The following is a 14,316-nucleotide window of genomic DNA, read 5'->3' as shown; positions in this document are numbered from 1 at the left end:
TTCACCGAGTTGCTACGTATCGAGACTACAACTCAATTGAGTCTTGAAGGCCTTTTAAATTTTTTGAAAGTCAATTAAAAAGAATTTAGCCTACTCTCTGTCTGATTCTTAAACTTGTTAAAACAGTCACATTTACGGGATCAGGGGCCACACACACACAGGTAAGGTCTGATCAAGACTATTTTTGATCCCAGTACCTTATTAAGGAAGACTACTAGGAAATACTTTTAAAATTCCAAATGTGGGATGGAAACTCTCCATTTTGGCTGCTGGAAAACCTCCCGGGCGTTTGGATGAACACTTTCCAATCCTATCAGAGTAGGGAGGAAAAGGGAGGGGGGCTCACTGGAGAGAATGAGCCATGGCGAGATGGACACATTGCATCGTGGTCTCCAAACACCTGGCGCTCACGAAAGCATCTCCTCCTCTTGTTGGTCTACATCTTGCTTTCGCTGTCGGCAGGCTTCTCGGTTTCACTGTCCTGGGCAATCAGTTGGTATGGCTTCTTCATTTCATTCTCCTCAATCACCGAATTACCCATTTCAACATCCTGGTTCTTCAGTTCATGTCGTGACAAGTGCTCGACAATCCCGGCCCCAAGGGAGTCACCCAGCACGTTGGTGGTGGTTCGGAGGCGGTCCCTGGAAGGGCGGGGGTATAACAGAGGCTCCCGTGAGCATCATAAGATTTCTTTTCTTTTCTTTATTTTTTTGCAGTACTGGGGAAGGAACCCAGGGGCACTCTACCTCTGAGCTATACCCCCAGCCCTATTTTTTATTCTTTATTTTGAAACAGGCTCTTGCTGAATTGCAAAATACCTCCCTAAGTAGCTGAGGCAACCCTCCTGTCTCAGCCTCCTGAAGGCTGGGATTACAAGCGTGCCTGGTTATGAGATTTCAATATCTATGATGAACTGTCCTGTGAAGCCTTTAGAAGCATTTCTTACAATTCAGTTGGGCATATTTACCACCTGCATGGTTCCATGCTTCTGACAGTAGCTATTAAAAAGTTAGTGCTGGGTGTGGTGGCACATAACAGTAATCCCAATGCTTGAGAGACTAAGATAGGAAGATTACAGGTTCGAAAACAGCATCGGCAACTTAGTGAGACACTCAGGAACTTAGCAAGATCCTGTTTTCAAAATAAAAAAGAGTTAGAGGTATGGCGTAGAGGTGGCGCTCCCCTGGCTTCAATCCCCAGGACCATGTGCACACACAAAAGTTATAAGGATGCACACATGATCAGTTTTCACTTACTTGGTTGAGCTAGAGTCTTAGCAATGGGGAATGACTTTTCTCATTTAAAAATTCTCTTTTCTCCAACTCACGTTTTTTTTCTTTTTTCTTTTCTTTTCTTTTCTTTTCTTTCTTTCTTTCTTTTCTTTTTTCTTTCTTTTTTTTTTTTTTGGTGGTACTGGGGATGGAACCCTACTAACTCCGGGCTACACTTCCAGACCTATTTTATATTTTTATTTGGAAACAGGGTCTTTTAAGCCAGCAAGGCTGGCTTCGAACCTGTGCGATCCTCCTGTCTCCGCCTCCCAAGTGTGGAGATTACAAGCGTGCGCCACCACGCCCGACACTTTTGTTTTGTAATACTAGTGATTCTCAAAATATGGTCTAGTGCCAGGTTTGGGAGTATAGCCCGGAGGTAGAAAGCCTCTGGGTTCCACTCCCAGTACCACCCACCCCCCAAAAAATAATAATATGGTCTAGAGATCCCTCCCTGGAGGTTCCTGAGGTCAAAACTACTCTATGATAATAATAAAACCAAGCGCTATGGGCATGTATGCTCCTATGACACCATAGCTCATTATCATGTATAACTACAATGCACCAATAAAAGGATATCGACATATACTAAAGTGCCACTTGCCCCTTCTACTTCAGTCTTATGACTTTATAGTGGAGGTTTGCAAAGCCCACAGAATGTGGGATATCACCACACATTGGATACAGAGCACTCGGGATGACTCTGGTGGGCAGGATTAAGTCAGACTTACAAGGTGTGAAACAATGTCTTTCTTCTTACTAAATTTTTGATTTGGAAATGGTTACTTCTCACACACAAAAGAGTTCTTTATGTTAATGCATAATGAGTTTACTATTTTAACCTTTAATTTAAAAATTTGAAAGTTTTTTTTTTTTGTGTGTGGGTTTGGGGATGGAACCCAGAGGCATTTGACCTCTGAGCTACACCCCCTGCCCTATTTTTTATTCTTTATTTTGAAACAGGGTCTCACTAAGTTGCAGAGGGCCTCACTAAATAGCTGAGGCAGTCTGCAAACCGCGATCCTCCAGTCTCAGCCTCCTGAATGCTGGGATTACAAGTGTGCACCACCACGTCCAGCTGAAAGTTTTTTTTTTAAATGACAAATATTTATGGATATAACTCACATAGATTAAAAAAAAAGCTTTTATGGAACCCAGTAAGGTGTTAAGATAAAAAGACTTTGAACACACTAACTTTATGCAACTTAAGTGCTCATGTTGAACCAGTGGGCTGCGAATTTGCTGTGTGTTATAAAATGACAAATATTTATAGATATAACTCACATAGATAAAAAAAAAAAAGCTTTTATGGACCCCAGCAAGGTGGTAAGATAAAAAGACTTTGAAGATGCTAACTTTATGCAACTGAAGTGCTCATGTTGAACCAGTGGGCTGCGAATTTGCTGTGTGTTATTTCAATCCTCATCATCCTAGAAGGAGGTCGAGAGCATGAGCACCCCATTTTACAGAGGTGGAAAGTAGGGTGTCTGTGCAGGCTTTCCCATGTCACACAGGGCTAAGACGTGATCCTAGTGACTGAGAATCATGCTCTGCTCCTTGGGCTTGGTGCACACTAGTGGGCCTATGTGTGTGTGTGTGTGTGTGTGTGTGTGTGTGTGTGTGTGTGTGTGTGTGTTTGTGTGTGTGTGTGTGTTTGGGGATTGGAGCCAGGGCCTCCTGCATGCTAAGCAAGCCCTCCATCCCTGAGCTACATCCCAACCCTATAGGGCTCTTTCTGGTCACTAGTCTTGGTGAAGCTAGCATATGTTGACTTCAATACCCCAATGCATTCTAGGTGTTTGCTTTGGGCACCCAAAGGAGAAATTTTTTAAAAATGTAAAAGAAATTGTGAGACACCGGAGGCAGAAAATGTCCTCTAGAAGGTTGGGGGAAGAGGGTGCAGGGATGGTCCCTAGAGGTTAAGTTCAGATGGTGGGGAACTTTCCCTAGGGCCCCAAATCAATTCCATTCAATGCTATTAGCTCTTTTCCATTATCTGCAGGGCCACCTCTCGCCCTGTGGGGCTCAGATAGGAACACCTGCCCTGCATTATGCCACTGGAATGGGAAGCTCGAGGAGGAAGAGCCTGGGTGGGGTGCGGGGCCTGCAGTCCTGTTCCAGCTGCTCTGGAGATGTGTTGTGCAATTCAGAAAGGGCCTCGCTCATTTATTCTGGCTCTGCAGACAGCAGGTTGCCCAACTCTGAACGGCTTTATGGAGTGAGAAGTAGAGTGGCCAGATGTGCGCTGAGGCTGACAGGGGAGCGAGCACACATGGCATCCTGGGCTTCGTCTCCAGAGGAGAGCCAGGGCTCAGGCAGCGGGCACAACTCAATACAGGCCAAGCTGTCCTCTGCTCTGGGTTCTTTGGCAGGCATGCCAGGCTACCTGGTACCCTAGAAGGACAGAGGGGATCCCACACCACGAGCCAGAACTCCACACGTGTGTACTCACAGGAACCAGTCCACTGCGATGATGAGAGTGATGTCGTCAGTGGGCAGGCCCACGGATGTCAGCACGATGACCATGGTGACCAGGCCTGCCTGAGGGATCCCGGCCGCCCCGATGCTGGCTGCTGTGGCCGTGATGCTGTTGAAAGAGCATCCAAACAGGACACTTTTATCAATCTCCCCCAGTAGAGAGCACTCGGCCAAATACACAGTGCCAGTGCCTGGCTTCTCAGGTTAAGAGAAGGGAATGTGCTTTAGAAAAATGGAAATGAGCTTAAAAATATCACTGCGCTAATAATCATACTAACGGATGTGTATCACAGACTTACTGCATGCTGTCTGACGGGTTAAGCCTGGCCTATTTCATCTGATCCTTACACCACAGTCTTGTTTTTTCTTCGTCATACTGGGGATGGTACCCAGGGGCATTCTACACTCCTAGCCCTATTTTATTATATTTTTATTTTGAAACACGGTCTTGCTAAGTTGATGAGGCTCTTGCTAAGTTACTGAGGCTGGCTTTGAACTTGTGATCTTCCTGTTTCAGCCTTCTAAGCACTGGGATTTTAGGTGGGTGCTCCCAGGCCCAGTCATATTATAGCCATTCCCCCTCCCCCACAGTACTGGGGATGGAACCTAGGGGCATTCTACCTTCAAGCTACACCCCCAGCCCTAATTTTTATTCTTTATTTTATTTATACTTTTTGGTGGTACTGGGGGTGAAACCCAGAGGCTTTCTACCTCCAGGCTATATTCCCAGACCTATTTTATATTTTATTTGGAAACAGGGTCTCACTACGTTGCTGAGAGCCTCACTAAGTAGCTGAGGCTGGCTTTGATCCTCCTGTCTCAGCCTCCCAAGCTCGGGGATTACAAGGGTGCGCCACCATGCCCAGCTTATTCTTTATTTTAAAATGAGGTCTAGGCCGGGCGTGGTGGTGGCGCACGCTTGTAATCCCCGCGCTTGGGAGGCAGAGACAGGAGGATCGCACAGGTTCGAAGCCAGCCACGCACGCTGGCTTAGGAGACCCTGTTTCCAAATATAAAATGTAAAAAGAGGTCTGGGAGTGTAGCCCGGAGGTAGAAGGGCTTCCAGGAACCCCAGTACCACCAAAAAAAAAAAAAAAAATGAGGTCTAGCTGAGTTGCAGAGGCCTAAGTACCTGAGGCTGTCCACGAACCGTGATCCTCTTGTCTCAGCCTCCTAAATGCTGGGATTACAAGCGTGCGCCACCACGCCCAGCTTTCATATAGCCATTTTTAAATTAAAAAAGTGGTGGCTCTGTTCTTTCATGTCCTTCCAAGCATTTAGTAAAGTATGGAATGCCATAGAATTATAGTAATAATTTGTTTCTAATAATTGCCCTATCCAAGTGGAGGGGTGAAAAAAGACTCAACTTGAAAGATTAATGTGGCCAGAAAGAATTACATTTATTCATTCAAGGATAAAGTGGTATATATGCACAATGGAGTTTTACCTCCACCTTTAAGAAGAGTAAAGTTATGTCATTTGCAGAATAATGAATGGAACTGAGAATGTTATGCTAAGTGAGATCAGCCAGACTCAGAAAAAAGGCAAGAAAAGTGACCTCGTGAAAAAGAAGAGGGACCTGCACAGTAGTGGAAGAGGGTTGGGAGGGAGGAGGGAAGGGAAAGGAGGGGCCAGGGAATGAAACAGACCCCATTATGCTTTATGCACGTATGAAAAATAATATACCCCTGGGTGTTATTTATCACAATAAATCCTACTGTTAGGTCTAATTAAAAGGGACCAAGAAAACATAAAATAAAAATCCAGAGAAGAGAAAAACTGTTAATTCAAAAGGAAGATGACTGGTGAACAGAGTCTTGTAGTGCTATAATTTTTCTGTGTATGTGATCCATGTGGACCTGGTTTGTCAGTGCGCTCTCTGTCTAAGATTCAAATTGTCAAATATTTATTTGATGGAGTGACATGAGAATGTGAAAATGTTTTTTTCTTTGGAAATGTTTTATACATAGCTAAGTATTATCTAGAACAAAAGTGGTATTAATAAAGTAGTAAGCCTGTGGCAGAAAATGCTCATGGCTCTGCATGTTGTAACTGTTGTATGGTGCTAGAGTGTGTGTGTGTGTGTGTGTGTGTGTGTGTGTGTGTGTGTTGCTGGAGATTGAACCCAGGGACATTCTACCTGAGCTACACCCCTACCCTATTTTTTATTTTTTATTTTGACACAGGGTCTCACTAAGTTCTGGAGGGTTTCACTAAGTAGCTGAAGCAGGCCTCGAACCCGGATCATTCTGTCTCAGCCTCCTAAGTACTAGACCTGGATAGTGCTAGAGTTTTTAGCCATTGCATGGTCACCAGAATGAAGACTCTACTTCTCAGCCTCCCTTGGAGCTTAGACTTAGTGGAAGTGATGGATAAACTTGGAGGCTGAGCCATGTCCTCTTCTCCCACTGGTTAAAATTTGTTGGTCGTGAGGAGCCATCCTAGATTATCTGGAACTCTGGAACCATGCCTTGGTCCCTGACACTACAGAACACCTACCAGCCTTGAGGGCTTTGCAGAGCAGAGTGAAAAGAGCACTTCTTTTACCTTAAGTTACCAATATTGTTGACATTTAAACTCTGTCACATGCAACAGAACCTTTTTCCTAACTTAGGGCTTTTTATTAAAGGCATGCTCAAGAATAGGAGATGGGGTTTGAATCTGGAATGTTCCCCAAAGGTACAGGTGTTGGAGGCCTGGTCTCCATTGCAGCAGTGTTAAGAGGTGGAGCCTAGGGAAGGTCACTGGGTCATGAGCTCTGACCTCATCAGTAGGTTGATTCATTAATGGATTCAAAATTTGATGGTATCACTGCTAGGTGCTGGAAACTGTAGGAGAGAGGGTCTTGTTGGAAAATGTGGGTCACTGGGGGCGAGCATCTTGTGATGCATCTGGTCTCTGGTCCCTTCCCCCCACCCTCCTGCTTCCTGGCCATCACGAGGTGGGCAGCTTTGCTCTGCCAAGCCCTCCCCACCATGTTGCTGCCTCATCACAGGCCCCAAAACAATGGAGCCACAGACTGAGACCTTGGAAACCTTGAGCCAAGATAATCTTCCCTCCCTTAAGTTTCTTTCCTCAGGCATTTTGTCATAGTGATGGAAAGCTGACTAACATAACAGGATACAGGTGAGCCGAGAGACTGATCTACCAGCCTCTAGTCCCCTAGGTCAGTCAATGGCCTTTAGCCACTGTCAGATTCTTTTTTTTTTTTCCTCCAATGTATCCTCTAAACTACTACCCTTTTCTAATACCATACAACATATATACAGAGTCTAACATAACTTATTTTCAAATAAACATAACAAAAATGTGGGGTGATTGATAGAGGTTAAAAAAAGCCCACAGAATCAGATGCATGGCATAAATCGGGATTTGATCTTGGTCTTTAAGAAAAAGCGATAAAAGATATTTGGGGGAAGTTGGGGAAGTCAGAAGTATTCTGGAAGTACTTTTTAGACTAAATTCTTACTACCCTGGTTGTATAGAAGGATATCCTTATTCTTAGAAGATGTGTGCAGAATGACGTACAGGTAAAACGTCATGATGGTGGAAAAAGACAGTGGAAGAAGTAGAAATCCTAACAATTTTTAGATTTAGGTAGAGGATATTTGTTGTAGTAATGTTTCAACTTTCCTCGACTCAGGGCAACTTTCACAATAAAAAATTGCAAAAAGCAAAGCAAAACAAAACAAAAAATCGACTTATTTTGATCTCCAAAATATATTGTTAATAATAACTGAAACCAAACCCCAGAACAATGCAAAGCAGAGGCTGACCTGGATTATGAGGCTTAAAGTCCTCTGTTGCCATTAGATTTATTAGTCTCCTGTGCATAGTAACTTTCAGTTGGCAAAAGTTGGGGAAAGAGTTATATTTGCACGTACACATGGACATGTGTGGGCTGTCCTTGGAAGGATGTAAGAGAAATTGGCAAGTAATACTGGTTGCCTTTTTAGAAAGAAACTAACGTTTGGGGGAAGGTATGGAAAAAAAATTGACTTTCACTAAATAACTCAAATATAACAGTTAAAAACACTTTCCACAAAAATCAATTTTCAGTCTTACTCATCACTATGATCTGTCATCTAATGCAAACTAACCCCAGAGGAAAAAAGTTAATCCAGTTTTTCAAGTGTATTTTTCATCTTCGAATACTTTCTATAAAAGCTAACCTATCTTAATGCTTTAAGACTTCAAAAATATACCCATGCTATGTATTTTGCCGACATTAAAAAGAATAAGCTGGATAAATTTATAAGTGGTAGACTGATAGGCAAGACAATCAAGGTGCACATAGTCTGTATGGTAGGATTAATTACAAAAAAGAAGTGTATGCACGTCTATGCAGAGGAAAAGTCTTCCCGAACAAAACATAAATAATAGTCACAGAGAGACGCAGAGTGATATGTGGTTGGTATAAGTTTTATATTTTATATGGTTTGGCATAACTTTATATGCATCTATAGTATTTGTCTTTGTTATTAATGAGTGGGCTCACCTAATATAAGGATAATAAAAATATCTAAATCTAAAAACTACTCTCCTGCCCCTGTTTATGTGGGATCCCCTCTAGATGAGTTTCTTCTGTGGACCTTGATCACCCTCTCCTCTGGTAGAGCCCTTCTCAGGAAGCTGTGTAGCATCTTTCCTGGTACCTGATTGTGATAATCTGTCCGAAGTTCAGGTCCAAGTTGTTAACCTGAGCGATGAAGATGGCAGCCAGGGCCTCGTAGAGGGCGGTCCCGTCCATGTTGATGGTGGCGCCCACGGGGAGCACAAATCTGGTGATGCGTTTGTCCACACCATTGTTCTCCTCCAGGCACTTGAAGGTGATGGGCAGGGTGGCAGAACTGAGGACAGTGAAATGGTGTGTCAGCGGAGCGCTCTGGGGTTCCCAGTGTGACTGTGTTCAGGCTTATGAACAGACAGTTCCTTCCTCTCCCGTGTTCTAACTTAAAGGGAACTAAGTCAGCACTTGTGTAAACAGGGGAGCGGGGTTCGGAACAGTGCAGTCCCTCACGGGGTCATCTGACAACTCTCCTGCTTCTGGGTTCCTCTGGGACATCATTGTATGTATCCGCCCAGAGTCACTTGCAAGCCACTCTGCCATTTCTCTCTCAGGCAGAAGTCAAGAATGGGAGGCTATGGGCAGGGGAGGGGAGCACTTCCATTTTGTCTCCCTACCAAGGATATACAGGTAGACAGTCCCTAAATCCCAAATAGATATGAGCCATTATCAGAGGTGAAGAAGACATTTCATCCCGAAGTTAAAAAGCAACAACAAGATGCCTCCACCTCAGCATCAAGGTCAAATTTCCTCTTTCCTTCCTCCCTTTTCTCTTTTCTTTTTCTTCTTGTGATACTAGGGCTTGAATCCAAGGGACTCTACCACTAAGCTACAATCCCAGCCCTTGAAATATTTATTTTTATTTTGAAATAGAGCCTCACTAAGTTGCTGAGACTGGCCTGGAGCCTGTGATCCTTCTGTCTCAGCCTCCCAAGTACTGGGATTACAAGTGTGTGCCACCACGGCCAGTGAGTTTTAGACATTTTCTTAGAGGAATAAACCAAATGCACATACACACCTTGAAGAGGTCCCCAGAGCTGTGACGAGCGCTTGGAGCAACCCTCCAATGAAAACCCAAGGGTTCTTCCGGGTCACCAGGAAGTAGAGGAGGGGCAGGACAATGACTGCGTGAATGAGCAGGCCCACAATGACCGTCACCGTGTACATAGCCAGCTGCCCCCCAATCACGCCCATGTCTTCCATCTCAACGATTTTCCCCGCAATCAGGAAGAGGATGCCCAGCGGGGCGTACCTGTGGAGAGCAACAGGTATACAAGCTAGTCCTTGTAAATCACTAAGTAGGAGAGAGAGAGAGAGGAGAGAGAGAGAGAGAGAGAGAGAGAGAGAGAGAGAGCGAGAGAGAGAGAGAGAGAGAAGGGAGGGAGAGAGAGAGAGAGAGAGAGAGAGAGAGAGAGAGAGAGAGAGAGAAGGGAGGGAGAGAGAGAGAGAGGAGAGAGAGGGGAGAGAGAGAGAGAGAGAGAGAGAGAGAGAGAGAGAGAGAGAGAGAGAGAGAGAGAGGAAAGAAAGGGGATTTCCAAACTTCACCACCTGGGTACTAAAAATATAAATATTTTTTGAATATTGCTGAATCAGGCTTGCTTCTCACTCTGAATTGCTCTAAGATGCACCTTTTATTTTTTTCTTTCCCTCCTACACCTATGAAAGAAGGTGTCTACAGAAGGTCTCCTCCATACTAGATAATTCTTCTACTGCAGCTGGGTAACTTTTCCCATGCCCCCCCCACTCCCCTTTCCCCCTGACCCCTACTAAGTACCCAGAACTGCCACAGTCACCATATTTATATCCAGACTACTGGAAGCCTTTTCCATATCATGAGCTGCTTCCCATGTTAGCATTTCAGAATTACAGCCAGCTCTCCTATGGCAGGGCCACTTACTTCCTTTCTTTCACCTATGTATAGGTGGAAGAAAGTAATAAATACAGCATGACTTAATACAGTATGACTTAAATACAACTTAGCAGTTTTGTTCAAATTACTTTTTTTTTTTTTTTGAGGGTCTGGGGATGGAACCCAGGGGCATTCCATCCATCACTCCAGAGCTATACCCCTGTGTGATTTTTTATTCTTTATTTTAAAACAGGGTCTCACTAAGTTGCAGAGGGCCTCACTAAGTAGCTGAGGCTGTCCGCAAACCGCGATCCTCCTGTCTCAGCCTCCCGAATGCTGGGATTACAAGCGTGTGCCACCATGCCCGGCACAAATCGCCTTTTCAATTTAAGTAACTCTAAGAGGAAATTGTATGTTAGAGTGAAAATGAAAAACGAGTGCCACTTGCTATAAACAGGAGATAATAAAAATAAATTGAGAGCTATTAAATTCATAATGGGCATGTATGTACCACCATAATCAGGTTATAGGTGTTCTAATTAAGCAGCCCCAGGCTGCTACTGCCATTTAGGCTCTGCAGGAACAAACAACTGACCACAAAATGACTTGTACAGACTGAAAAAACTCTGGTGGCTCAAAGGCCCCAACACCCAGCTTTCAACTCCCTCTGTCTGGTGTGTGTTGTGAACTACAACCAAACTCACTACCAAACACAGGGAAGCCAGTCACCCTTCAGGAGAAGGGTCTGCCGGAGACTGCAGAGGGCTGGTTACGAACTGCAAAATACAATGCTTCTTTCAAATGTCCTTAAGAAATATAGGCCAGGAAGTCATAGGAGTACCTGTTCTCAGAAATGCAATAACTCAATGTTGAATGTATAGGCAAATATACAGCTAGGAAGGCTACATGTGAAGTTCATTCAGCGGCCTTGAATGTGCTTCTTTCATAAAAGAGGCAGAAGGTGGAGGCGTTTTAATAATATGAAGATAAATGTCCACTTTCAGCCCTGCCAGGATTTCAAAGGAGCCTTCCAATTGGAGGCTCCCGCGGAGACCACATTCTGACCCGTGTCTGTGCCCACGCTCATATCCATCTTTTGCAGACTCCTAAAAACTGGATTTCTTTGGGCTCTGATGGTACTGAAGACAAAGGACATTTTTAATCAGGTTGGTGAGTGAGCACTTTTCATAGCAATGGATGCCTTCCTACCTCAGGTGCCAAAGAGGAGTCTGGATATTAAAAATAAAGAATAAAAGAAAAGCAACCCCCATGTGAAGTCTCTATCCGGCACAGGGCTTTCTCCCTGCTGCGGAGAGCTGACTTTCCAAGGTCAATGTCCACTTTAGGGTTTGGTCTTTTCCTTTGTCTCCTGCTCCTCACGTAATTAAAGAAAGTTTTGTAATGAATTGTGACTAAGTGTTCCAGAATACTTCCCGAGTCCTTCTGTACATTGCAGCAGAACTGCCGTGCAGGTTTCATTTTTAGGGCTCAAATAGAGAGGAGACCTCAAATGTTCTGATGGTCTATGACCTCTACGTTTGTTTTTCCCTCTAACTGGGAATATTTTTCTGGTACTTTGTGTGATTGGCTTCTCTTGGTCATTAAGGTCTTAGCAAAGGTCACCTTGCAAGGCCTTTCTGCACCATTCAAGGCAGATTTCAAGCCTTCTCCTCAGTCACCTACTATTTTATTATTATTTTTTCACAGCACTGTGATGAAAGCATCTGGTTAATTTATTTGTTTGTTTTTATTTTTGTAGTACTAGGGATTAAATCAAAGGTCATTCTACCTTCAATTTACACCTTTAGCCCTATTTTATTATCGTTTTTAAAATCTTGCAACAGGGCCTCACTAGGTTGCTGAGATTCGCACTAAGTTGCTAAGGCTGGTCTTGAACCTGTGATCCTCCTGTCTGAGCCTCCCACGTACTGGGATTATAGGTGTGCACCACTATGCATGGCTTGTTTGTCCCTCTTAAAAATATGTAAGATCCAGGCCATCCTTGTATGTTCCCTTCACTGCTGTTTTCACAGTGCCTGGCACTCTACGCCTGTCATATAGTAGACACTCAGTAAATACGTCTAAATGAATAGCTTAATAAATGCACAGCAGAGGAATGAGGACTTGGATTCCATAGGCAATGGGGTAAAGGAGTTGCCATTTTTTAAAAACAAGGAAGTAAACTTATTAAGAGAGGCTTTGCAGAGCTGAGTGTGGTGGTGCACACCTGTAGTCCCAGCACTTGGAAAGCTGAGACAGGAGAATTACAGGTTCTAAACCAGTCTCAGCAACTTAGTGAGACTATCAGCAACCTAAGGAGACCTTGTTTCAATATTAAAAAATAAGTAAATAAAATTAAAAGGGCTGAGGGTACAGCTTAGAGGTAGAATGCCCCAAGTTCAATCCCCAGTGACCCTCCCACATACACACACACAGGAGGTTTGGAGCTAGGTCCAGGGCCTCTACAGGCCCTGGATTGGTCTTCTTGTGCTTACCAAAGTGACATCATTGCAAATGGCCCTTCGGCCTGGTGGCATCTTCCTTAGTACAGAATAAGTCTCAAAGGCAATAAGCATTATACACAAAACTATATAGCAAATGGGAATACATACCACATTATCACCGCTACCAATCTCATGATGGCTTCATTAAGACAATCAAAAAAGTCCCTCAGGGCTTGGCCCTGCTCCTTCATGTTTCCAATCACAAAACCGAAACACATGGAGAAGACAACTAGTCCCAGGGCATTGACGCCATTCACAGATCCTGAAACTGGGACCAGCTCCTCCTTGATCCGTGTGAGGGTTTCCATGGCCTCTGACACGTTGTTTACCACAGCACCCACGAGGGTCTCATTGGGCTGGATGGGTACTTTAAAGCTTCTCTTCTCATAGTTGGTTTTAAACTTAGAAATAAAAGGCACAACAGGAATTAAATAAAAGTGATCTTAAATTTTTCTTCATATTTTTCTGGTGTCCAAATTTTCTAGAATGGTGCACATTACTTTGTATTCAGAGCATAATGGTATAGGAATTATCTGTCTATCCTATAGTAAACTTATATTCCTTAACACAGACAGACACATTCACACACTCGATTGCATATAAGTCATAACACGCACATGCACTTGAAAATGGAATAAATCATAATAGGAAAGTGCTATCTGGTTAAAGGTATTGGACTAAACACATGTGTTTTTGCTCTTATCTGAAACACCAATAACATCATAATAATGGGTGTTTTTTTTCTTTTTGGTGGTACTGGGGTTCCTGGAAATCCTTCTACCTCCAGGCTACACTCCCAGATCTATTTTATATTTTTATTTGGAAACAGGGTCTCTTAAGCCAGCGAGGCTGGCTTCAAACCAGCGCGATCCTCCTGTATCCGCCTCCCAAGCGTGGGGATTACAAGCGTGGGCCACCACGCCTAGCTATGAGAACCTTTTTTAAACTTAATATACTCATGTTAACATTGGATAAATAATAGTAAAAAAAGCCATTCAGGGATTAGACTCAGTTGGGAAACATCAGTGGATAGTAAAAATGAAAAAAATCTAAAAACAACCTGCCTTCAAACCATTCCTGATATTACCAGTTCTCAAGAACAGGTGCCTGATGAAGAGCTGACGATGCCCACACACTTTGTTTAAATTCCTAGTGGCACTTCCCTTCTAACTCAGGAGACGGCCTTTCCCTATAGCTTCTGCATATTCGCCCCAGGCAGGAGATGCTGACAGCACTGCTGTGGCCACTTGAAACTATCAAGCCCATCCCTCTAGGATTTCAATGCGAGTAAAATTTCTGGTCCTGACAGTGATGGTTGCAAAGCATCAGTGAGAATAATAATGTATTGATGTTGACTGGACCTGGAGTCTAGGAAAAGAAAGAATGGCCAGACATGAAGAGTGTGGCCATTTCTTTGCCAGGAGTAAGTGGGAGACTTTCTGCTCCATTGGGAAACCATTATTCTCAAACAAGGACATGGCCAGCTGTCAATACCGTGGACACATCCCTGGACAATCAGTGGCACGGTTGGTAATTTCAAGCAACAAAGAAGGTTCTATTCCATTCAACTCTCAAATGTCTTTGCTCTGTCGGGTGCTTATGCATTTTGCAGATTGTCCATGGGAGACTTTCAATTCTGATCAGCCT

General features: G+C 43.8%; 1 protein-coding gene across 4 annotated transcripts in view; it reads right to left on the bottom strand.

Annotated features, from left to right (window-relative positions):
* Positions 1-436: 436 nt before the first annotated feature.
* The window catches only part of SLC1A3 (solute carrier family 1 member 3), a gene marked incomplete at both ends in the record, with an annotated part of 91,078 nt that continues 77,198 nt past the window's right edge, over positions 437-14,316 (bottom strand). For 2 of the 4 annotated variants that reach the window (XM_080714013.1, XM_080714015.1), the window contains 5 exons: positions 437-641; positions 3,724-3,858; positions 8,405-8,599; positions 9,335-9,568; positions 12,778-13,070. In XM_080714013.1, the coding sequence (XP_080570139.1) occupies positions 437-641; positions 3,724-3,858; positions 8,405-8,599; positions 9,335-9,568; positions 12,778-13,070 (1,062 nt within the window). The remainder of the gene's footprint in view (positions 642-3,723; positions 3,859-8,404; positions 8,600-9,334; positions 9,569-12,777; positions 13,071-14,316) is intronic. The other 2 variants (XM_080714014.1, XM_080714016.1) reach the window with 2 other exon arrangements.

The sequence above is a fragment of the Muscardinus avellanarius genome (assembly GCF_963383645.1).
Source record: "Muscardinus avellanarius genome assembly, chromosome: 1".
In the NCBI taxonomy this organism is placed as follows: domain Eukaryota; kingdom Metazoa; phylum Chordata; class Mammalia; order Rodentia; family Gliridae; genus Muscardinus; species Muscardinus avellanarius.
Note: the sequence above shows the minus strand (reverse complement) of the source record. Positions and strands in the feature narration are given on the sequence as shown.